Source organism: Notolepis coatsorum (assembly GCF_963971535.1).
Source record: "Notolepis coatsorum genome assembly, chromosome: 8".
NCBI classification, from domain to species: Eukaryota; Metazoa; Chordata; class Actinopteri; order Aulopiformes; family Paralepididae; genus Notolepis; species Notolepis coatsorum.
The window spans coordinates 50435957-50462563 of record NC_140172.1 but is presented as its reverse complement, the minus strand read 5'-3'; the positions used below and the strand labels follow the sequence as shown (position 1 = coordinate 50462563).

General features: G+C 42.8%; 1 protein-coding gene across 1 annotated transcript in view; it reads right to left on the bottom strand.

Moving 5' to 3' along the window:
• Positions 1-26607, bottom strand: part of frem2a (FRAS1 related extracellular matrix 2a) — a gene marked incomplete at both ends in the record, with an annotated part of 161953 nt that overhangs the window by 59880 nt on the left and 75466 nt on the right. The window contains 2 exon segments of the mRNA XM_084320197.1: positions 14241-14492; positions 17115-17240. Coding sequence (XP_084176323.1) covers positions 14241-14492; positions 17115-17240 — 378 coding nt within the window.

The following is a 26607-nucleotide window of genomic DNA, read 5'->3' as shown; positions in this document are numbered from 1 at the left end:
AATAGAGAGAGAACATAGAGTAAAGAGAGAGAGAGAGAGCATAGAGGAAAGAGAGAGAACATAGTGGAAATATAGAGAGAACATAGAGGAAAGAGAGAGAGAACATGTAGAGGAAAGAGAGAGAGAGAGCATAGAGGAAAGAGAGAGAGAACATAAGAGAACATAGAGGAAAGAGAGAGAGAACATAGAGGAAAGAGAGAGAACAGAGTAAAGAGAGAGAGAGAGAACATAGATGAAAGAGCGAGAGAACATAGAGGAAAGAGAGAGAGAACATAGAGGGAAGAGAGATAGAGAACATACAGGGAAAAGAGAGAACATAGAGGAAAAAGAGAGGGAGAACATAGAGGAAAGAGAGAGAGAACATAAAGGAAAGAGAGAGAGAACATAGAGGAAGTTGAAATGGGAATGACGTTCAAAATTTCATTTGTATTTTGTACTTGACAGGTTCTGTGTGTGTGTGTATAATGTGTGACTATGTTTGTGTGTGTGTTGACCCAATATAACAGAAGTATTTGGTGTGTGTGTCAACCTGATATATATAATAGAAGTCTTTGGTGTGTGTGTGTGTGTGTGTGTGTGTGTGTGTGTGTGTGTGTGTGTGTGTGTGTGTGTGTGTGTGTGTGTGTGTGTGTGTGTGTGTGTGTGTGTGTGTGTGTGTGTGTGTGTGTGTGTGTGTGTGTGTGCCTGTGTGTGTGTGTGTGTGTGTGTGTGTGTGTGTGTGTGTGTGTGTGTGTGTGTGTGTGTGTGTGTGTGTGTGTGTGTGTTGACCCGTCACTGGTCACCACCAGTAATCTGATATGATTCATTTGTAAAGACAGGAACTATAGCAGCAGGCTTCAAACAGCCCAGGCACATTCAGTCAGAAGATAAGCCACATGGTGGTTCTGACCCTTTGACCTCTCTTGACCTCTCACCTCATCTTGTTGTCATCATCCTCCTGACAAAAATGTAACCAAGTATTCTCATCAAAGAAATCCTGAAAAACAGAAAATAAGGCTGGTGTGTATGTGTGTGTGGGTATGTGTGTGTGGGTAATGGGAATGTGTGTGTGCGCGTGCATATGCTCATGTCAGAGTATAGTGACAGTAAGAGACAGTCACCGACCCCCTAGACGCCTCAAAGGTTTGTCAGAACTGGCAAATTGTTTCCTCAGGCAGCAAGATTGGAGTGGGTCCGATGTGACAGTGACAGTTTCATCTCATCCCCCAAATTAAAAAAATAATAACAAAGGTTGTTCTGCCTTCACTCCACAGAGTCATCCTGTTTCAAACCATTTCTTACATTCAGGAATATGTTCCAGAAATAGTAAGCAAGGATTTATTTAAATTTTCTTTTATGATCAAACACTTCAAGCAATCCAGAGAATACTTCCCAAATGTTGCGTGCATCGCTGATTTATTAAAAACACATCTATTTTTATTTAGCCAGACAAAATATACTATATAATAGGCCTGTGACGGTGTATAATTAAAGGGATCAGTGAGTTTATGTTGTGTATTTCTATCTTTGCCCTTCGGAAAATAGACGTGTGCAACGCACAATTGATTTTGAACTTGACAGACTAATGACAGACTAATGACAGGCTAAAATGACCTGAGGCAAACAAAAGAAAAAAAGAAAAACCTACAGGAAGAAATAAACGTCACTACAACCCTTCTCTCTCTTTGTCTGAAGATTCTGTCTACACTTCTATCTGTGTACCCCCCCCCAGCTAATAAATCCATACCCCCTTGTGTTCTGGAGACAATGAGGAGGTTATAGTCTGGGTGATTATTAAGTATTATGTATACACAGCATGGCGCGCCTCAACAATGCCAGTGGGAAAACACAGAATACGGTGGAGGTAAACATGTCAGTGGCCACACATTCTTTGCATCTCGAAAAGGAAACTACTATTTAGGTTCTTAATATCATAGAACTTGAAGTGATGGACAGGCCGTACCTCTTCATTCCCAAGTTGTCATTTGACTGGTTCACCTGAAGATCGTTCTTCTACGTGGAGAGTTGGACGACACTATACTCTCCACTCACGTTCCGTTCCGTCAAACATCTCTGCCCAAACAGGAAGTAAACTAACCAGTACTACCTTTATAACACATTTGAGCTCTCTCTTGGAGGCAGAGGTGTTTACCAGGCTGTGCGACTGGGTAACTTTTTTGTTTAATATCTGTAATACTGGGAAACCGGAGGGTTTGCACTCACAACTGTACCCAACTAATATGAGACATGGATATAGCACAAGGCAAGCATTAGATTCATGCTTTACTTTACCTCTACCAAAAACAAATGCTCTGAAAAAGACGGTAATGTATAGAGCAGTTGCTTATTGGAATAAAATACCCAGAAATATAACTATGATAAGGAACAAATTTATGTTTAAAAAAAAGTTAAAAATTGCGCTCATGAATAATGAGTTACATTTTGGCCATTGACTTTTAATATGGAAATATAAAGGTGATCGGTGACTTGAGAAAAGTTATGCTATAATATGAGTTCAAATCATATATATGATTTTGATCTGTTTTGTTCTTATGGACTGAATATGTAATTTGTATTTTATGGTTGAGAATTGTGATATCTAACTTATGAATATTGAGTGAGCTTTTATTCACTGTTTTGTTCGTTGTGATGTTTTCTTGTGAGTACTTCAATGTTTGTGGTTTTATATTTTTATTTAACTTTTTTTGTGTGTGTTTGTATTTTTTATGTTTGGACCCCAGGAAGAGTAGTCTCACTTTGGTGTAGACTAATGGGGATCCACAATAAAAACAATAATAATAAAACAGCGGCAGCTCTGCGTAGGAGTGTGCCTAAAGATGTCTTGACATATTAAAATCTTCTATAACAGTGTCTGGCGTGTTGCCAAAGGCATCGGTTCGACGAGTCTCCATTGTGCATTTCTCATCAGAAAGACTGGAATGGAAGAGATCAGCATCGTTAGCATGGCACCGGAGAGAACCCCGTTCATTGTCTATGTAGCGGTCGTGGGAAGGGAAGTGGTGTCACGGCTCAAGAGATGAATGGGTTCCAGTTGGAGGAGCTTGTTTGAGGATGCTGCTGCATACACGCCCCCAAAAACACACGCTCAGAATCCATCTTTCTTCTTCTCGTTACTAATTAATAAACGTATTCTCCTGTGATTCATAGTGACTCATATCCACAGTGCGCTATAGAGCCATATTCAACTAGAACAAGCTACCAGTATCCACAAGGAAAGTAAAGATTCTAAATAGTTTAAAAAATATAGTAAAAAAGTGAACTGATGTAAATGAGACTGGTGTAGTATGATGCAGATGTGATTGACAATTTAATGTATTTTTCTATTTTGATAACTTTTACCATTTCAGATATGAGCTTTTTGGGGAATGTGAATGAATACAACCATCCATTGTATTTTCAATGTTGAATATCAATTATTGATTTCCTTTATGCTTTCTGTTTATTTAATTTGTTTATCTTATTTTAATTGTATTACTAATTACATTCTGTATTTGTGTTCTGTTATATTATTTGTGTGTGAGGACCCCAGGAAGACTACCAGTCTTGGCAGCTAATGGGGGTGCTAATAAAACATAAACATAGTGTAAGATAGTACTGTGCAGTCGTTTCAGGAATCATTTTAATAGCAAGATTCCAACTTCCATGCATGCTTTGGGCTGTTTTCATTCAAACAGCACACTCCACCATCTCTGCTCTACTACTGTAGTATAAACCTATGGGATTATGGTTTTCTCACAATGATTTAATCATCTCTGATCTCTTGCTCTGTCTATGCGTGAAATGATGCTTGTTTCCATGACAACATAATAACAATAAATGTCTATACAATACAATTCTAAGGAGTTTATGATACACAGAGGCGAACAAATGGAGGCTGTGAATCAAACACAGTTCAGACTTACTTTAACTGTGTGTGTGAGATCATAACCCAGTTTCTCACAGGATTTGACAGCCGTGACCTCTCCTCTATTTAGCCTCCTTGTGATAAGCCAGGAAGGGTTTTTTTCTATCCATTCAGTTCTGTGGCTAATATACATGTATTATACCCACAGAGTCTGACAGAGCCACGTTCTATCCATTCAGTTCTGTGGCTAATATACATGTATTATACCCACAGGTTGAGACAGCGCCTGGGGACGACAGGGAGCTGAGTGATGAGTGGGGAGCGCATCCTCTTCCCCCTGTGGGTACGGTGCTAAGCCTGTGGTTTATCACTCTGCAGTTTGCCACAACTGGGGAACCTGTAAAGCTGAAATGTGATAATTACTGCGTGTGGGGTCGTGTTTGTGTGTGTGTGTGTGTGTGTGTGTGTGTGTGTGTGTGTGTGTGTGTGTGTGTGTGTGTGTGTGTGTGTGTGTGTGTGTGTGTGTGTGTGTGTGTGTGTGTGTGTGTGTGTGTGTGTGTGTGTGTGTGTGTGTGTGTGTGTGTGTGTGTGTGTGTGTGTGTGTTTGCATTTGTGGCCATTTTTGTGAGTGGACATGTGTGTGCACGCAGGATGTTTGTGTTTAGGTGTGTGTGTGTGTGTGTGTTTGGTGGGTGGTGGGTGGATACAGATGCAGCATACAGAACATTCTCAGCTGCTCCAAACAAAGTCACTGTTGCGGCCTGTTGTTTTATGAGCTCATATACCAGGCAGACAGGTGAAACCAAAGCGCCCCTGCCCCCCTGCCCCCCAGCCTAACACTACACCGCCCACGCTGCCAAACAGCCCTCCTTTTATCAGCTGCAGCAGGGATGCAGTGGAGGGTTCAGTTCAAGCAACGTTTGTGTTTTTGTGAAATAGAGTTAACTCACCTTTTTAAAAGCAGATTAAAATGTTTACGAACAAATACATTATGTCAATTATAGTAAGTAGTGTCAGATCGATGCACGTTATAAGAAAACAAAAAGGTAGTTTTGGAGGAACGGAAAGAAAGTAATATTCTGAAAATGTGTGAAAAGTACGACATGACTAGTGAAGATGACGTGAGAGGGACCAAGACTAAGGTTAACGAGTGAGAGCTACCCGAGAGGAAGCACACACACACACACACACACCCAGCGTTAGCAGGTGCATAGAGATGAATGAATAATAGATTGAAAGAGCTGCCAAGGAGTGTTTACTTTCACCACAGGTCAACAATTGGATCCATACGGACCTTTTTGAGGATCAAACGATCGAAAGAGCGAGAGGCGCCAGAGCAGGAGAACGTCACGTTGACCCGAGTCGCCTCGCATCCTGGACAAAAAAATACTTTATATACGTATTAACCCTTTCACTACCACACTACATAAGGTTAACATTTCACTACTATGGTTAACCGTCTGTATTGTGGTAGTGAAAGGGTTAACCTTATGTAGTGTGGTTGTGAAAAGGGTTAACCATTTGTTGTATGGCAGTGCAACCTTCTGTATTGTTGCAGTGAAAGGGTTAACCCTTTGGTAGTGTGGCAGTGAAAAGCTTAAACAGGCAGCATTTTGTCATGTTGCTGAAATGTTGGTTGTTTACTAAGTGCCGGTAATAAAGTATTATCGTGCCCAAGGCTAAATAAAGATTGACAGAGCATATAAACGTCATATGGAAGTTGTTTCCATAGAGACGACAGAAACCTTCACCAAAGTGACACGCCGACGGCGGAGGCAACCATGCGAGATGCCGACCTGCTCATCAGGAGCAATTAGGGGTTAAGTGTCTTGCTCAAGGACACTTCGACACGCTGCCCGGGAAGAGTGGGAATCAAACTGTTCGTTGTGTGTGACGCCTTCGTATCTCTCAGTGTCGGGTGCCCTTATAGCATAAAATAAGCTACACAACTAAGGTTTTTGAGTTTCTACTTTCCTACAACTCTCTACACCTAGTCATGATGGAGACAAGACAGCTAGAGTTTAATCTGATAAAAGCCCTAAATCTAGCAGACACCCCTGGGCTACAGGTCTTTTTTCCCCAGGATAGAAAAGCAATGAGAATGAAAGTGGCAAGAGAGAGAGAGACAGTGTGAGAAAGATAGGAGAGGAGAGAAATATATGGGAGGAGAGAGAGAGAGGAGAGAGAGAAAGACTGAACTTGACTTTGACCTGGGGGTAAGGGCTGTCCCGAATACCTTTTCTTTGGGCTTCAAAGTTTCAGGACCAATTAACATCAAATACATTTACATGTACATGTACTCATTTAGCTGACGCCAAAGCGACTTACAGTACAAATTGTGTAGTCAGCAGTAGGGGTACACCTCTGGGAGCTAGGGGTAAGTGGTATTGTTCGTCTAGCAGTGAGTGCTTGAGTGCTACACTCTGAGTGCATAGTAGTATAGACATATTAGCATAGCAGGTAGTAGTATAGGCATAGTAGCATACTGTAGTACATAGTACATTTCTTTTCAGATATTAATTTAAGAGGTTGTCTTTAGTTGACGGTGGAAAATTGGCTTTCAGCTGTCCTGACTGGTGGGAAGTCCGTTCCACCACTGTGGAGTGAGGACAGAGAATAGAGAACTATTCAAAGATTTGCGACAGCGGGGGAAGCTTCGACGTGTTCCGGTCATAAAACTGCGCATTGATCTCGTCCTCATTACTCTCGACATTGGCAGCCACTTGACTCGCCAATTAGCTGGCTGCCAATTGATGAGACAAGTGGCTCGCCCACACTGTCATTATAGTGACAGCGTGATATTTAATTAAATAACCTTGAAACTGAGGGATTCAATCTCTCCAAGTCGATAATGAGAAGAATCGATGCGAGGGGGTGGACAGTGGAGATAAGTGGAAGACGACCTGCCTTTAGATTAGAACAGATATTGTTATCTGCCCACCTGTCCCAAGATAGCATTTCCATCCACTGTCTATCATCTGTAGACTGACAGTCAAGTAAACACGTCACCTCATGTGATGTTCACACACATAACAAAAGTAGACCAGGGACAGGTATGATGTGTACAGTAGTCCCGCTGGACTCTGATGAGAGTCTCTAAGGCAATTAAAAAGATATATTACCTGAACGACGGCAAGACGGGAACCTGATTTCATGCTTTTGCATTTGGTTCAGGGTCTACTGTATGTCAGGGTGTTTCAAAGACGTTTATTCCCCATGCAGAATAAGCTCATGAATACTGTTCCAATTAAAGATTCAGTACAATGAAAAGCCTGTTTTTCAATATCATTAATCTTTTTTTTAACAGAAGGAATGTCGATGCAAACTTATCGTAAATGTTATAAATGTTGTTGTGAAAAGGATGTCTATTCCCCTGGATAACAACAGAATCAAGCCATTTCAGATATACAATCTGTTTCCTTGATGACGTTACGTAAGATACTCACGTTACTCTGATTGGCCCATCAGTCACCTCTAGCTGAGTGGTGTAAGGACACTGAGTGCTTAACAATAAAGCATATATTATAGAAGGCCATGCCCCTTCAGCCTACTGAGAGTTGGCTGTGCTCGGAAAGGGTGACCTACAACAACTTACATAACAAATCAAATGATACATCTGAAGCTGAGAAAGATTATACTCAGGACATTAACAGTCCGCAAAAAGCAATTTATAACTTATATTAAAATGATCATTCCACTGGATCTTTAATTAAAATGTCTAGATGATATGATAGACCGACTTTAAAGACAATCTTAAACATAGCAGAATTTCTAGCACTGTAAACACACATTTTAAATGCATTGACGTATGCAGTTACTACGCACTGGGGCTTGTTCCAAGAAGTCACATCAGCCTGAAAGAAGAATCAAGGACTGGACATGCACTGCTGTTTTCTGTTGTGGATGGTTCAAACTTGTCTGCATGTTATGGTGTGGATTAATAGCCAATGTACTGCCTGCCTGAAGCTTCCTGGTACGATGACATGGTGTGATAAATAACACATCACTTAAAGGTGCTATATAGATCAGGGGTTCCCAAACTTTTCAGGCCGCGACCCCCAAATAACGGTGTCAGAGAGCCGCGACCCCCACTATTATAGGAGGTAACATTTATTTAAATAAATTTTTTATTTCTTTTATTTAAATTTTTTTTAAATTTTAAATTTTTTTTATAAATGGAAATGTATGGTTGAAACATGGAAACGTTCAAACGCACACACACTAATAAGCATTGGAGGCTTTTAACCAGGGCCGGACTGGGGAAATCATTCAGGCCAGCAAATATAGTGCAAAATATAGCCCCAGTCAGGCCACTTTTTAAGCAGGGGGTCTGGGGGTCCCCCACCAGGAAATTTTTTGTTACAAAGACTTCATTTCCTGCATTCTGGTGCAGGAATTTTTCAATGTGTACCCTTTAAATGCCAGTGTTTGTGATGGCATCACAAATTATTGTTAAAAAACAGGCTAGCACAGGGGTGGTCAACCCGCGGCTCACGAGCCGCATGTGGCTCTTTGCCCGTCAATGTTTTTTTTTTTTACATTTTTTTTGTATGTCACTCATTCCACAAGGACGTAGAATAAACATTTACAGATTTTTTTTAAATGGTCCATTTGCATGTTCTTGGTATCTGAATCTAGGGACATCAATGGATTTCAGGGAATATATTCCCAGTGTCAGAAATAGTGTGTCTGTAAATTGTAATGAACCAAAGGAGAATATCAACTATATTTAAAAAGTATTTTGTATCTTTGACTGTGAATAACACCATGCTAAAATGTACCAGACCTGAAAAATCTAAGCAAATAAATAAAGGGAAGATGATTAAACAGGTTTTGTAGATACAATACTGAATTCTGCCATCTTTTTTATAATGTACATTTCTCCACCATTTTTCATCATATTGCAACACCGTTTTTTGCTAGACGTTCACAGAAAGGTAGAGAAACTAACTGCGTTCTGTTTTATGGCAATAACATTCAGGTTTGTGGGAGATAATCCAAAAAAATAAGAGAAATAAAAAAGTAAATCCAGAAGTCAGATGATTGACAGGGGCTGGCGTGAGCTGGGTAGGGTAGTTTTTTGAAATTCCAAAGCCCAGAGTCTCTTCCTTCAAAAGACTACACTCACTTTTGGCTGCTCCACTTCCTCCTGTCAATATGTGCCAGTTTCCAACTCAATGCCCTGAGATTTCTATAATCTTATATTTAAATAATTCACTGTATATTTCGGGCATAAGAGGTGAACCCTGTGAGGCCCAAATTAAAAAGACATTAGCAAGACATTAGCAACTTCAGAGGGTTGGGAACAGGACCAATTGACTATAGCCTACATGTGCTTAATTTCTTTTAAATAAACATTTACAGAATTCTTTTTTTTAAATGGCTAAACGTGATTTTGTAATTTTGCAACCGTGGGTCTCACAGGGTACTTTTAACCCTGTGAGGCCCAAATAAAAAAGACATTAGCAACTTCAGAGGCCAGAAGGTGAGACCTATAAACACATGAAGGGTGCCGTGAGTGAAAAAAAAGGTTGAGAAACGCTGATATGGTGTGGCTCTTTGTGGTACCACAGTAATTTTTGTGGCTCTTAATCTCTGACTGGTTGGCCACCCCTGGGCTAGCATATGTATGATTAGCAACAACACTTATTTTGATGGATTTTCTGTTTTTTTGTAATGTCAGATTGAAAAAAATACAATCTTTTATTCAACTTCAGCCCTGATCATAACAGCACATATTCATTTTATAATTCTAACCCTTTAAATGCCAGTGTGTGTGATGGCATATATTTGCAATATATCAAATGCAAAGTAGATTTATCTGGGGGTGATTATTACAGGCTAGCATACGTCAATGATTAGCAACAACAGTTTTTTGTAAGGGTCCCGCCTCCACCAATCACATGTGGCTACCTTTGTGTCTGTGTGAGAGCAAGAGAGAGAGAGAGAGAGATAGTTCTCCAATTGTGTAAGTTGCAGTGATCTCCTGGTTGTTCCCCACCTAGGTTATCTAACTATTGCGCTGCTGCAACTAGAAACACTGGCCTGGCCTGCTTCTAAGTTTGGGAACCCCTGCTATAGATAACATTCAGCCACCAGCATGTAATTTACCCAATCAGGTGCATTCCACGTAGGGAACTGGGAAGTAGGTAGGGGGTACATACCTGCAACATGTAAACAACAACATGCATTTTGGATCTGCAACATTTATTTTTATGATACATGCATTAATCAATCATTTATTGTGGGGAAAAGCAATACTCCACACCTTTCTAAGCTATGTGGATGTATTTATTTTTCAAATTATTACTTATGTATCTATTTTAGCTTTAGGCCTTAATGTAAAAAAGAAAAAATAATCCTAACGATCTAGCTAACTTTAACAGCAGGTAATTATTACTTCCTCCAAATTACGAGCCACCTCCTCTGTAAAAAATAGGTGACCACCCATGTTGGAAAGTACAGACTATGCATAGTTTTACAGTGATGGACTAGCCATGACAGTGCTTTAGACACTTTAGACACACTTTGGAGCTCATTGGAGTTGGATTGCAGCCAGAAGGAGCCGAGAGCTGAGCACAACATGATACTAAAATACGCAAATATAAGTGGTGTGAAACAGTAAACAGCAGGGGGTTCAGGGAGACAGGCCAACCTGAACTTTTGAAAGCGTCTTAGGCTATTAAGGTCAAAGTTTGCTCTTAACACTTTCAGCGCCAGCGTGTATCCCCATCCCTGCTGTCAATGGGCCACGCTTTAAAAGATAGGCATTTTCACAGTGCGTCACGATGTTTGCAGAGCTATATCTATCTTCTATATTATAGCTATGGAGACAATACTATGGCTCATTTGAGAGTCACTATCTCTTGTCCAACATGTAAAAAAAGAGTTAATCTTTTCATGTCGTTCGTGTGTTATCCCGTGGTGAATATTGTATAGTTTCAGAGTGATCCGAGCTAATTCCTGGAAGCAGAGTTATGGAGCGCTACAGTATGTGCATTTTGCGAAAGTCGTTTGCGATGCTCGCCTGGACACGATACTATTTCCAAATCAAAGGTATATAATAGGTATTATGTTTCATCATGAAGGCATCAAAGGGGGGGGGGGGTCGGTTTGTGATGCTCTGATCGTCAGCAACGGCATACGTTTTGGAGTATGTTACATATGATCGTTGCGATCGATGTGAAATCATTGTAGGATCAAAGTAGGATTGATGTCATATAGTCCTTACCTTTGCTAGGAGGTATTCCAAAATGAATATTCCAATTGTCTGATCACGATTTCCAGTATTGATGTCCATCGGGTCCCTGACATGAAAGGGACAAACTATGCATCAAGTGTGCTGGACACGTTCCAAGTGGCTTGAATGAAGCGTTTCACTTGCCCGGGTACCATTTCTCCCTCCGGACCATATAAAATGTAACACACAGTGTGAAATAAGGTTTCAAAGGGAAGGCAATACTGCCACCTAGCAGGATTCGGCTGGCATTGCACTCTCTGGGTCTCAGAATGAGTCCCATTGATACACCGAGGACCGTAAGACTGTATAGAATATTAAAATCGAATAAAAGAAACGATGAAAACGATCGAAAACCAGACTTTTCTTGGGTTTTGGAGCTCAACCGTTGGCGAGATAACCTGACTTTTTATGTGATTGGCACTGAAAGTGTTATGGTAATACATGCACATACACACATGCTGTAGGGCCAGTGCATGTGAGCGGATCGGAGCGTGAGCGGCGCGGGGAGCGGAGCGGGCGGTTTTGACGTGAGCGAGGCGCGACGTCCGGAGCGAGAGTTCTCCTCCGCTCCAATCCACTCCAGGCCGCTCACAGTGGTTTAACACTGATGTTAATATACATGTAGTACAATGCCAAAGCAACAGATGGCGATGTACAAACATGAAGGCCATTTTCAACCAATGAGAAGGGTGAACCTGTGATATCCTGTTCAGGCTTTGTCACTCACTCCTGTTAGAAAAAGTATCGACGCCATTGTTGTTGTCGTTAGCTTACATGCTAACGTTAATGGCAGCGACCATAGCATTGTGGCTCGGCTAGCTATCATCGCTTAATAGAGCTAGTGAATGGATAAACAACGTTATTTAACATTGCAGAATTGGTACAATTACAATGCGGCTCAATACAAACAATTGTTAAGGGGCCCAGGGGGTGTAGACTGTTGTAGTTTGAGCTAATTTACACCATGCCAAAAAAAAAAAAAAAAAATCTGCCGAGCGATCTGGCGCGGGGAGCGGGGAGCGCTCGATTCAAGGTGAGTGGTGAGCGAGCGGAGAGCGACTTGGGGGCGGGGTCAACATGAGCGATTAGCGGAGCGGACCAAGCTTTAAAGAGCGAAGAGCGGATTTCTCGGCCGCGGCGATCCGCTCACGTGGCCTGATATGCACGCATGCACATGTAGCTACAGTATGCACACACACACACACACACACACACACACACACACACACACACACACACACACACACACACACACACACACACACACACACACACACACACACACGCACGCACACACACACACACAGCAGAAAGGTTCCCAACAAACACAAAAAAACTAGAACACGCCCTTTGAACCATAAATATAACTAGCATGGAAGGAATATCTGTCTGTCTATCTGTATAACTGTCCTTCGATTTTCTCGAGAATCATTCATCCGATCGACTTCACACTTGGCGGGTGTATTGCTGAGGACCGAAGTAAGTGCAGTGTCAAGTGTGAAATTGATTGGATGCGTGGTTCTCGAGAGCTCTGCAAGCAGCAATACACGGGGGCCAAGCAATCGGCCCGTTCTGAACGGGCACTGCACTAGTTAATTAAATCCTCTCTTCTAAGACGGAAAAAATTCCTCCGCAAAGTTCACTGCCACCTTTCAAGTGTGTGATTTGGTTGCATCATATTTGGTAGGGAGCTTTTGTGCTCACTGGGTGGAAGCTAGATTTGAAAGTTTTCTTTTGTGATGCTTGATCAACTAAAGAACTGCCTATTTTATATTTTCAAAAACACTCCACAGGGTTTCCAGCCCGGGACATTTATATATTATATATAAAATGCTAGTGTGAAACTATGTTTCTGCTAGGGGTTCACAAGAATCACGGTTTGGTTCATATCGCGCTTTTGGGGTCACGGTGTCCTGTTCAGTACGGTTCAGTGGGAATAAAGAAATCTCATTTCTAATTCAAATAGTATTTGGTAAAATAAATAAATACAGTTTTGCGTTCAGTGCATTAGCTGAAAGCATAAGAAACATAATACTTGTCTATTATCAATTATTTGTTCATTATAGGTGGCTCTCATAAGTGGGCGTGTCCGAATAACTTCTCATTCCTCATCGTATAGTATGAGACTAGGAGTGTAGCCTATAATGGACGTGTTGGATAACTGACTATTCTGCCTTACGTCTGTTTGGAAATTACCTGTTGCTGAAGTGACTATGAGAGAAAATATTAACATTGTGGCTCAACGTTATGCAGTGAAATAACAAACTACCCATGACTGCATTGGGCTGCATATAGTTTACTATAAATAACAACATTAAGGATTTGATTATGGATTTTGCCCTGTCAGAATCTAAATGCAGAGGTTGTTTTGTGTAAATACTTTGGGGAGAAGGAGATGCTTTTGCCTTCCCAGATCACTGGTAATGGGCCGGGGGCGATGCAAACTGGCCCATAATGTTAAAGGTATTGATGCACACATACACCTGCCGCAGCACAATTCTCACACACTGTTTAATCCATCTCTATCATTGAATGAAATATATAATGTGCCCAGACAGCAGACTTAAACGATGCTGGAGAATATTACGTGATATAGCTCGTCTTGTCCACTTACCAGTGGTGTATACTACTACTCAGCTGTCTGCGTATACTACTACTCAGCTGTCTGCGTATACTACTACTCAGCTGTTGGTGTATACTACTCCTCAGCTGTTGGTGTATACTACTACTCAGCTGTCTGCGTATACTACTACTCAGCTGTTGGTGTATACTACTACTCAGCTGTTGGTGTATACTACTACTCAGCTGTTGGTGTATACTACTACTCAGCTGTTGGTGTATACTACTACTCAGCTGTCTGCGTATACTACTACTCACCTGTCTGTGTATACTACTACTCAGCTGTCTGCGTATACTACTACTCAGCTGTTGGTGTATACAGTACTGCTACTCAGCTGTCTGTGTATACTACTACTCATCTGTCTGTGTATACAGTACAGAGAAGCTCTCTGAAAAAGGTCCTGCACAATACCAACCTGTATAGTCAAATCCGTGCTTCCAAGAATAATTAACCTTAAGAAAATTCGTTTTGATCTTTAGAGAGGTAAAAGAACATGATCTGTTCTTAAATTTACACAATACAATTGTATGTCTTACCGTCATCCAGATCGGCCAGGATGTTGACCGTAGCTGTAGTGTAGTGCGCTCCCAGGCGGCCCCCGATTGGCATAGACACGGTGACGTTGAAGTTCTCGTCGTCCTCGTAGAGCGAGTCGTCGATGACCACCACACGACACTGCTTCTCCCTCTCGCCCTTGTCAAAGCGTAGGATGCTGCCGTGCTCCTCCGGCCGGGAGATGTAGTCGGAGTAGGACAGGACAGTGGTGGGAGTCGTCCCCATGGCAGAGCCTGAGGAGGGAGGAGGTGAGGAGGGAGGAGGTGAGGGTGACGGCGAGGAAAGAGGATGAGTGAGAGGAGTGACAATGACATGTTTGTTTATGTTTATTAGGATCTCCATTAGTCATCATCGACGTGTTGACTATTCTTCCTGGGGTCCTCACAGATATACACAAATATGAAACATTCAGTATAAATCAGTCATATATCACATACATAATCAATACAAAATAAAACAAAAGAAGGTCATACAGTAGGTGAATCCATTTCACCATACCTTTAAAATGACAACAAAGTAAACAGAAGAAGTTTGGATAACATGGCTGCAGCTACACTCAGGCCTTGTCCAGACAAAATTATTTTTGATCTTTTTCGTTTTCATTTCGTTTTCATTTAAAAAAAGGTTTCCGTAAAAAACGAAAATGTCTCAAGAAATAAGTGTGTGCCACAAATTTACAAAATAAATGTCTTTCCTGTTTTAGAGGTCGCTCTTTTATTTTGAAAACCCCCTACCGGAAGTGTTTTCGATAACTTGATCTAACGTAATGTTAGTTTTCCAAAGGAGTGGAGCGAGAGACAGAGACCGCGGCTCAAACTACCTGTGTTGTATTAAAGTAATTGATTGATGTTTAACTTGTCCCTGTGTCATTTCGACTAGCAAACGTTTGTTGTCTGTATTTAACCTTACGTCAGGATACCACTATCTATTGTATTTAGTTGGTTAGCTATTTAGTTAATGTTTTTTTTATCCACTTTTTCTCCTCCTGTTTTTCTGTGTTTTTTCTCCCATCCCAATTTAGTCGTGCCAATTCCCCCCTCCCCTTCCTGGTCGTTGCTCGCATGTGCCCCCCACTGGTCGGTCTAGGGAGGGTTGATAGATACTATCGCATGTCCCCTCCGATAAATGCGGAGTCAGCCAGCCACTTCTTTTCACCTGCCAGCGCGGACTCTCATTGGTGAGGTTTAACGTGTGGGAGGCTCACACTACCCTCACCATCTCCCTTCCTCGCTGTGCAGGCGCCCTGACCGACCTGTAGGAGTCACTGTTTACAACGACCAGATTACCACACACCGGCTTCCCTCCCGCTGACTCTGCCAATTGAGCCAGTATGACGGCCGGCCAAGCCGGAGGCAATGCTGACAGCCGGATTCAATACCAGTGTCTGTCGCGTTGGTGACGAGCGCTTAGTCCGCTGCGCCACCCAGCCGCCCTATTTAGTTAATGTTGATAGCATTTGAATAGCATCAGCGCTAGCTGGCTGGCTACAGCTCAACACCAGCCATGGGGATACTATTTACTAAATTGCTTTTGAGCTGACGCTAGTTTCCAACGGATAGGAGAGAAAGAGACCGCGGCGCAAAGGAGGAGGAAGAGCTGCGGATTTTAATCGGCAGGAGAGAGAGAGAGCTCAAAGCCGTATATAATATAATAGCCCCGTGGTGAGGTCGGAGGCAGCTCAAACTACCTGTGTTGTATTAAATTAATTGATTGATGTTTAACTTGTCCCTGTGTGTGTCCAGTCCTTTCGACTAGCAAACGTTGTCTGTATTTAACGTTACTCCAGGATACCACTGTAATTGTAGCAAAAGTTGTCTGTATTTAACGTTACCTCAGGATAACACTGTCTATTGTATTTAGTTGGTTAGCTATTTAGCTAATGTTGATAGCATAGCATCAGCGCTAGCTGGCTGGCTACAGCTCAACACCAGCCATGGGGATACTATTTACTAAATGATGGAGGCTTTTTAATCGTCAAGGTAAGAGAGGATTTGTCATGATCAACTGAAGGCGTATGCTATGGAACAGTATGTGCTTGGTTACTACTTGGGTTTTCAGAAAAAGTACATTTAGCTGTAAAAGCCCGATCAAGCTCAATAGCTTCTGTAACACTGTAAAGGAGATGTCACTCTGTTGTCGACGGTGGTTGTGATGTGGGAGTTTGCACATGCGGGTTAAGGGAGAGGTGGGCTATCGTGTCATCGGTTCAAGAGAAGACGCGTATCGCTTGTAAAGATGGTGACGCAAGGGGGGCGTCTTCAGAATTGCACACTCTGGAAGCGGGTCTCAGAAAGTAGCGTCTTCAGGCTGCCAGAACGCAGTTCCGTGTGGATGAAAGGTGCATACGATCAAATACTTTGACTGATCGGTTTTTCGTCTGGACATGGCCTCATGCATGACCTATATTGATTTCCTTCCGGATTATGGCTCTTTAAGTCTATTTTTTAAACTGTCCTTGTTTTCCGTCCGTATGATATGTAATGGGATCCTATTCCAATATGTTATGGCTCTATACATTGCAGTTTTCTTGAGAGCAATGGTTCTAGGCAGAGGTAGGGTAAAGCGCTACATGTGAGATGTAATTAAGCAATACATCACACTTGAGCTCGTACTTTATACAGGATATCAACAGAATACAACAAAGTAAGACCTACAGTAGTATGTCATTGTCAACTCAATCAGACACAATATATTATTTCATTGGATGAGATGTTCAACGTTATTTTCATCACCACAGGATCTAGTCGGAAAGCTAGGCTACAAAGTATACAAAGTACAAAGTACTGTTACAAGTAACAGTACGTTGACTACAGACCTGCCTACCAACTAATGAACTAAGAGGGGAGTAGCCCTACCCTGCTGTGTGTAGCAGACCACCATCAGCTCCTGGCTGATGTCTCCGCTACGGTGGACTGGGATGAGCAGCTCCCCTACGTCCTCCTCCACGGAGTAGCTCTGCTCCGGAATAAACACGGTTGACTCTGTAAGGAGAAGAAGAAGAAGAAGAAGAAGAAGAAGAAGAAGAAGAAGAAGAAGAAGAAGAAGAAGAAGAAGAAGAAGAAGAAGAAGAAGAAGAAGAAGAAGAAGAAGAAGAAGAAGAAGAAGAAGAAGAAGAAGAAGAAGAAGAAGAAGAAAAAGAAGAAAAAGAAGAAGGGGAATGGATGATGCAGTGAGGAGGGATGAAGGGATGATGTGGGAGGGGATGAGGGAGGATAGGTGGACATAAAGGAGAGGAGGGAGGAAGGGATGATGTGGGAGGAGAGGAGGGAGGATAGGTGGCAATAAAGGAGAGAGAGAGGAAGGGATGACATGGGAAGATAGGTGGGGATAAAGGAGAGGATGGGGGAAAGAAAAAGTTATGATTTGTCTGCATGTTTCTAAACTCCATCGGAGGTCAAGGAGTTTTGTAAGCTTCATTAACAAAACAAAACAAACGAAACAAACAAAAATACTTTGGGATTGTTTTCAGACAGTGGTCCTGTGGTGTGCTTTGTTCATCATTCCAAAAATGCATCCCTGTTGTAACACCTGGTGTGTTGTAGGCTATTATGCATCAAACTGCTCACACAGAGAGAGAAAGAGAGAGAGAGAGAGAGAGAGAGAGAGAGAGAGAGAGAGAGAGAGAGAGAGAGAGAGAGAGAGAGAGAGAGAGAGAGAGAGAGAGAGAGAGAGACCGACCTACTGGGAGAAATACAACAATGTGCAAACACAGCAGCAAGATTTGTGAGCTGCTGTGACAAGAAACGGACATCCAACGGAATACAACCACCATAAAGACTGTCACTCATACAAGAAATTCCTTCTGTAATGTACTGATTTCTTTTGATTTCTCTGTTTGATTGTTTTGTTTTGTTTGGCTTTGGCAATGTAAACGTATGTTTCCCATGTCAATAAAGCCTATTTGAATTGAATTGAGAGAGAGAGAGAGAGAGAGAGAGAGAGAGAGAGAGAGAGAGAGAGAGAGAGAGAGAGAGAGAGAGAGAGAGTTTCACACTTTATCTAAACACACAAAGGGGTCATAGTGAGTGTCAACACCCTACACATCTCTCTTTCTCTGAGCCAGAGAGAGATAGTGATTGAGGGAGAGAGTTCGAGCCAGTGAAAGCACCATCTATCACTATCTTTAAGATAGAAGAAGAAGAGCTCAGAGAGATCTAGCTGATGTTTTAGAAGCAATGTTGGGGGGCTATTTTCCACAGACGCACGGGGACCAATAAAAAACATGGACTCAGTGGACAGAGTACAATACAATCATGTCAGGCTGTGGTTCTGAAATAGGTTTGATAGAAGCAGCATCAGGTTGTGGTTCTGAAATAGGTTTGATAGAAGCAGCATCAGGTTGTGGTTCTGAAATAGGTTTGACATGCAGGTATTTTGTTTCTCTAATTTGTTTGGTGGCAAGAAAGACTGCTTTTATCTCCACTCCTTCATACATTGTAGGTACATTTTAAATCCCCATTTGTGCTTAAAATCTTTGATATGTTTTATATGGCACCACAATTTGGCATCTCCAAAGGCACACACACGTGGTGATAAATATAAGCATTTTGACTCATGATGATGAGTTAAGACAAGCTGGGCTTTTGAAACGTAGGGGAGACCTTGCTGGCCATGGAGCAGCCGAGACAGGAGAGAGAATTCCAAATTGGTGGTGGTGGTAATGTTAAGCCAATGCAGTGCTTGCAAGATTATAGGGTCAGAGTCGGTTGTAATCTTCAAGTGCATGGTGCTCATCTAACGGGTTCGAACGAATGAATGACAAAAAACGGTGAAATATGACTTCATGTATGGGGTCTAGCCGTTTCAATATCGGTTAGGATTTGGAATATCTTCTACTGCATGCCAGGCATCACCCCTGCCTTCGTTTAAGCCCATAATACACGAGCACCAGTGGGATATCATGAATATTGCCACGGCTGTGATGCGCCCGCAGGCAAGGCCAGATTAAGACTTCAGAGGCCCCTGGGCCAGATTCTTGTGGAGCCCCCCCCACACACACGTGCACGCACGCACAGTGGCGTTTTTATATGTCACTTTAAAAAATATATAGAATACCGTAATTCCTCTAATAGTAACCCCGGCTTGTATTTGTTTCAACTGTAGTGGATACCAGGCTTGTATTAGGAGGAGGCATGTATAAGAGAGAGGCCTATATTTCTAATTTTCGTATCTCTTTTATTTTTTTTACTGAATGAATGAATGAATGAATGAAAACTTTATTTAACAGATTGCAGAATGGGTACAATACAGTACGGCTCAATACACACAATTGTTAAGGCAGGGGATGCAGACCTGAGAAAGACGTTTGTCTTGTTTACATCAGGGTCCCCCATTTTCAATTAATATAGACATTTATGACATACACAACATACATGACATTTATGGCATAGGGACATATAGGTATTTAGTACTAGTACTAGTGTGTAGTGTGGAGGCCCCTAGTCGCGTTATTTCTAAACCTAGCCGCATTTCTGGCAAGACGCTCTCTGATTGGCCGATGCCTGTTTCTACACTGGTTAAGCTTAGGCACTCTTTCGAAGTTGGTTAAGGTTAGAGTTTGTCTTAGAGCGTGACGGGCTGACGGCAAGTTCTTTCGACGGTTAAGCTTAGGCACTCATTCGAAGTTGGTTAAGGTTAGAGTTTGTCTTAGAGCATGGCGATAGAACGCCAGGTAGTTTGCAGGCTGTTTGACGAGGAAATGGGCAAAGACAAAGCTCGTCACGCGATTGGGCAAACATGTCAGTGGCCAATCAGAGAGCGTCAGTCAGTGCCAATCATTCAGTGTCACCGTGAGCTTTTTAGCAAAACTCATTAAGGTAAAAGTTGCGTCTTCTCACGTTGCATATTATTTTAATTAGACATAAAACATGTAGCCTATTATTATTATTACTATTATATCATGTGGTCAGCCTTTGTTCTATCTTTCATGCGACAAATGAAAGCTAGATGGAGCAATATTGCCAAGGGTTGGTGGTGCGAGGATAGTGGCATGGGGCAGCGCTCCACTTGTGAAAATAGTTGTGGTTGTGATATTACCTACAAGCTAACCCCCACAGAATTAACCACATCATCAAAACATCACACCCCTGTCCTGCAATGCCAGGCAGTCCTATGCACACTAGCCTCACATAGCCATACCTCTCTCCACACTATGTGGCACTGTGGCAGTGGCGGGGAGATGTCTGGCTAAACCTATTATCATAAAAAATGCTCTGGCTTGTTTGTATTTCTAACCAATCACAATCCTCCTGGGCGGTGCTAAGCCCAGGGTGCAGCGACGGTGTCCTTGCAAAATAGCGTTGCGGACAGCGGAAGGGGAGGAGAATTCCGACTGAAATAGTCAGTTAATGGCGTGATTATACCCACAGTCTCATGGCGGCGATCAAGACTACATCCACACAGACGCTGGGGCGAATCCACCCTGACAATTTTACTATACCTGCCGCATGGTCGGTATATCAACCCCCCCCCCCCCCCCCCCATTACATAGAATGGCAAGGTGGAATAATGGGGTAAGATTCCCACCTTGAACGGGCAGCGTGAAAGGGGTTAGTGAGTAAGTGAGTAGGTGAGTGAGCGACCAACCATGAAAAAAGGAAAGTGACAAAGATCAAACATTGTGCAGGAGAGGCCAGATAAGGCATATGATGATTCCCCTGGAAAAAGAATAATAAGCACAGATAACACCAGACGAATCAGCGATACAAAACGAAGGGCAATCAAACTCAACACAGAAGATGTATTACAAAGAAATCCACAACGTTGTTATATATTATTTAGAGTCCTTTTCAGATGGTTTTTAAATAATGATAGTGTAGAAGTCGACTGTAGTTAGCGAGTGAGCAAGAGAGTGAGCAAGTGAGCAAGCGAGTGAGCGAAGAAGAACAAATTAGAGGCACTCCGGGCCTTTTCTTGTGAGACTAACAGAAGCGTGAAATGGGCATCGAGTGAACTAGAGCGTGAAAAAGAAGAAGTGGAGGCCTGTAATTCAATAGGATGAAACAGACATGGACACCTGGCCTAACTCTTCTATATGAAACTATCAACATACACCAATCTTGCACGCGTCAGGGGGGCGAACGCTCCTCTCTCCTCTGACAGTAATTCCCTCTAAGCGTTTCCTCTCTTCAGTTAATCTTCTTCCCTCTCCATTTTTCTTTTCTATTACCATCCACAATCTGCCATTCCCCAGGGGGTGCATATAGGGACTCACAGCAGGAGACAAGGGTCAGTCTCTGTGTGTGTGTGCACTCTCTCTTACACACACACACACACACACACACACACACACACACACACACACACACACACACACACACACACACACACACACACACACACACACACACACACACACACACACACACACACACACACACACACACACACACACACACTCACACACACACACACACAGGCATGAGAGTATACTCGCACGACGCACGCGCATACATCCTCCTCCAAACTCTCTCTGCCCCTATACCATGGGTTTTCTCATCTCTCTGTCCGTATACAGCACACCTTTCTGTACAACACCTCAATGTTTCCCCTGGTTACTTCTCTGTTACGTCTGTTCTGGATTTGGAAAAGCACATTTTCAGCCAAGTGGGTCACATTCTGAAGAACAGCCATTTTAAACATTAATGGTAATAATAGGTACAGCACAGTGTCCACTCAGCGAGGCGGGGAGAACCACACGAGGCAGGTCCCAGACATGACACCCGGCCTTGAAGGAGGCATGGCACCACGTAACCTTGTTAGTGCCATCATGTTTTATTGACCAGTCCGCATTCTGCACCCCCACCCTTCCCCTGGCTGTCCCTCCAGCCCCTGGTTCATACCCTGCATTAGAAGGCATATGTCCCCAAGTCCCCAAAAACTCTGCCCCTAAACCCTGTTCCGGTCCCAGAGTCTTTGCTCCCCACCCCAGAAGTAGGGCTGCATGATTAATCGAAAAACAAATTGCGATCTCGATTCATAGACCTATGTGATCTCATTAAAAAATTATGACGATTGGGCGCTCAGCTTCTAACGTCGCGGCACGGCCGACCCGTGGTTCGGTTCCCAGACCCGTCGTTATTTGCCGAATGTCTTCCCCCCACTCTGTCTCCCGTTCCTCCTCTCTCTCTCTCTACTGGACTGCCCAGTAGTAAAAAGCGATAAACGCTAAAAAAGAAATCGTAAAAAAAAATTATAATTATGACGATACATTTTTTTTTTTTTTTTTTTTTATAATATTTTCTTTTTTTCTTATTTTTTTACTTTTTTAAATTATGACAATTCTGACTTGAGTTATTTTGTATGAGAGACTTTTAAGTTTAAGTCAAATACAGTATGTTATGTTTAAGTTTAAGTCAAGCACTTTCAATTATGTTATATTTAAGTTTAAGTCAAGCACTTTGATATATTATGTTATGTTGTCTGTTTATGAAAGAGTGCAACAAATGATTTTATTGAAAAAAATAAGAATTGTCTGAGAGAATCGTGATCTAAATTCTTAGAGAGAAAAATCGTGATTCACATTTTATCAAGAATCTTGCAGCCCTACCCAGAAGCATGGCAGGTCATGCTTTTGACTATGGGGGACGAAATAGCAGGGGAGGAAGGGGGGCTTCGGCCAAGGTATAACCCCCGACCTCAGAGAAATGACAGGGGTACAGTATGCGGTAGAGATGAGTAGAAGGCAACACCACTCACCACTTGCTTTGTCTCTTTTGTGGTGCAGGGAATCAATTCACCCCCGAAGATCCAATTCCAAAGAAAAGAGCCACACGGAAGAGAGACACTTGTCTCATCAACTGGCAGTCAGCTGGCTGGTGAGGCACGTGGCTAATAAAGCCTGATTGATTGAGTACACCGTTTCTTTTCAGTTTCAGTTTGTTCACAAAGGACCAGGGTTTTTGTGTTCCAGTACTTTCCATGAATACGGCTTGTGTTAACGTCTCACCCTCTTGTTGATTCTCATCACACCAGAATATAAAGTGTCCTCACAATAGAGGAAAGAAAGACAGGAAATTGTAACCAAAGTTCTGGTGTGATACAGTTACCAGCAGGGCAGATAGTCACGCTGAGTGACAGCAAAATAATAGGTTTTTCGCCTCCGTCATTAGTCGGCATCGTGCTTGGATTATACATTAAGGGGTCTACAGCTTCAGCAGGAGTCCAGCTAAACTATCCCTCATAGTAACCTTGCAATTATCCAGAGATTTCTTGCTGCAGCATAATAAATAATGGAGCTAGCCGGCTATCATGACAGAGTTGTTCAAGTTCAAGTTCTTTAATAGTTGTCATACAGAAGTACAGAATACTTTCATACAAAATGCTTCTTACTGTTACGCTCCAGAGACTGTGCTAGACAAGATAGTATCAAATAACATAATAACATAATATAGCATGAATTTAGAAGAAGAATGAGGTCACAGTTGTTCGGTATAGACATATGTACAATGTTCTGAGTTACCATATAATATACAATACACAATACTATGCAGTGTACTAATGTACAGTACTATCTAGTGCAAAGCAGAAGTGGGATGAGGTACAATTTTAGGTACAATTTACAGTAAGGTGTACGAGTTGTAGTGCAATCCTTCATCCATAAATATAAAGTGTGGGGAGTGGGTGCTACAGTGTGTTTGTTTAAAGTGGGTGTGTGCTATAAAGTGTGTGTAGTGGGTGCTACAGTGTGTTTGTTTAAAGTGAGTGTGTGCGTGTGGATGTGTGTGCTATGTGTGTTTGGTGGTTGTTGTTGTGTAGTGTTCATTCATTGTTCGTTTAGCAGCCTGATGGCCTGGGGATAGAAGCTACTTCTGAGTCTTTCTGTGCTCGCCTTGAGACTCCTGTGTCGCTTGCCTGACGGCAGCAGTTCAAAGAGGCAGTTGTTCGGGTGGCTCGAGTCCTTAATAATTCTCTTAGCCTTCCCCTTGCAACGCTTGTTGTAAATGTTCTGGAGAGTGGGGAGCCCCCCTCCAATTGTGCGTTCGGCTGAACGTGTCACTCTTTGTAGTCTGCTTTGGTCTTTTGCAGTGCTATTCCCAAACCAGGAGGTGATGTTGCCGGTCAAGATGCTCTCTATTGTACATGAGTAGAAGTTCTTAAGGATCTTCTGGCTGACTTGGAACTTCCTTAGGCGCCTGAGGAAGTAGAGGCGTTGTCGTGCCTTCTTCACCACACTGTTAATGTGTATGGTCCATTTCAAGTCCTCGGATATGTGGGCTCCGAGGTACTTGAAGCTGTTGACTCTCTCAACCGGTGCCCCGTCGATGCTGAGGGGGCTGTAGTCCTTGACCCCCGACCTCCTGAAGTCCACAATCATCTCTTTTGTTTTGCTGACGTTCAGGGAGAGGCTGTTTTCCTGGCACCATCCCGCCAGGACCTTGACCTCTTCCAGGTAGGCCCTCTCGTCGTTGGCAGAGATCAGGCCCACCACCACTGTGTCGTCAGCAAATTTGACGATTGTATTGCTACTCCGCTGAGCCACACAGTCGTGTGTGTACAGGGAGTAGAGGAGGGGACTCAGAACACAGCCCTGGGGGGCCCCTATGTTGAGGGTGATGGATGAGGAGGTGCAGTTGCCTGCTCTCACCACCTGGGGTCTGCCAGTCAGGAAGTCCAAGACCCACTGGCAGAGGTCATAGCCCAGACAAACAGACAAACCATCCTCAATACAGACAAACCCCATCTCCATCAAGACTCCAAGTAGCAGTAGACGTGTGCTTGTATGGAGGTACAGTAGCATGCCCCTGTTACAATAATGAATGAAAAGAATACCAGCACAGCTCCAGGCTTCCATGTAGACAAACCAAGATTGTTCTCGTTGTTAGAGCAAACTGAGCTTGTTAAGTTTTTCCATAAAGACACTTTCTGTGAATGCGTAGAGCGCTATTTGCTCTACTCTCCTCTTAAGTTGATATTAGCCTCGCTGACCTATCCCTGGGGAGGGGACCTCCCCGGGTAACTCACAGGCCAGACACAGCCAGTTTTCATCATTAGAGAGAGAGAGAGAGAAGCTATAGCATGCAGCGTACCACACTGAGTTAAAGTTAAAGCTGCTCTGGCCCATTAGAGTACAGAGCAGCGTCTCTCTGTCACATTATGGTCGCTGGGGAGGACTGAAAACACACCAGCCCCTACCCTCAGCACACACACCATAATTAACCCACAGGGAGAGAGATTGAAGAAAGATAGGATAGAGAGAGAAAAGAAAAGAGAAAAGAAAGTCAGACAGAGAGATGAAACAATAGTAGTAGTTGTTGTTGTTGTTGTTGTGATATCGTGATAAAGCCCTAGGTGCCTCCGTCGATGTGCGCGTCTATGATTACTTAAACATTTGCACCAAGGAGGCGATGATGCATTACATTAACAGAGAGATATTTAAAGGTCACTGAGTAGTAAATACCCTGGAGGCGGAGCAGAGCAACAGGTCTGTTGCTGGCTGCTATGGGAAATAGTCTATTAACAGCAAAGGCATGCAAATAAGCATGAATATGAATGTGAGCAAGAATAATGACCAAAGTTTTGAAGAATAAGAAATGTGTGTGTGTGTGTGTGTGTGTGTGTGTGTGTGTGTGTGTGTGTGTGTGTGTGTGTGTGTGTGTGTGTGTGTGTGTGTGTGTGTGTGTGTGTGTGTGTGTGTGCATGAGAGAGAGAGAGAGAGAGAGAGAGAGAGAGAGAGAGAGAGAGAGAGAGAGAGAGAGAGAGAGAGAGAGAGAGAGAGAGAGAGAGAGAGAGAGAGAGAGAGAGAGAGATATCTGGGACAGGCGTATATTGTACTCAGTCCACCCTTATGTTTTTATTGGTCCCCGTGCGTCTGTGTAAATAGCCCCTGACATTCATTTCCACGATGTTGCTTCTAAAACACCAGACAGATCTCTCTGAGTTCTTATAGCTTTTTGAGTCCCTGCCTTAAATACAAAACTGGGAACACATTGCAGACTACAAACCAGTTGATTGGTTACAGCTTTCCAACAGGGAACAACAACACTGTCCCAACAATTGTAAAAAGGCAGATTTTCTTCGGATTAGTGTTAAGGTTATGGTTCATTTTAAGTTAAATTAAGTTCTGGCCCCATTTCATACTGACCGATCATGTTGTCAAACGCTCGAGTCCTTCCCTCTCAGCACAATCAATGCAGTTCCTCATACTGGATACACACCACTCTGGCTAGTTAGCCACAAAACCAATGCAAAGTCAATAGTGCCAGTGCTCCAGCCCTGTGAAATGAACACTGAAACCTACTTTGAATGCACGGTGGAATAGGTGTTTATTTCAGGGATTGCACAGACTGGAGCATATTGGCCCATTACTTTACATTGATTTTGTGGCTAACTTAGCCGGAGCTGCAGGCA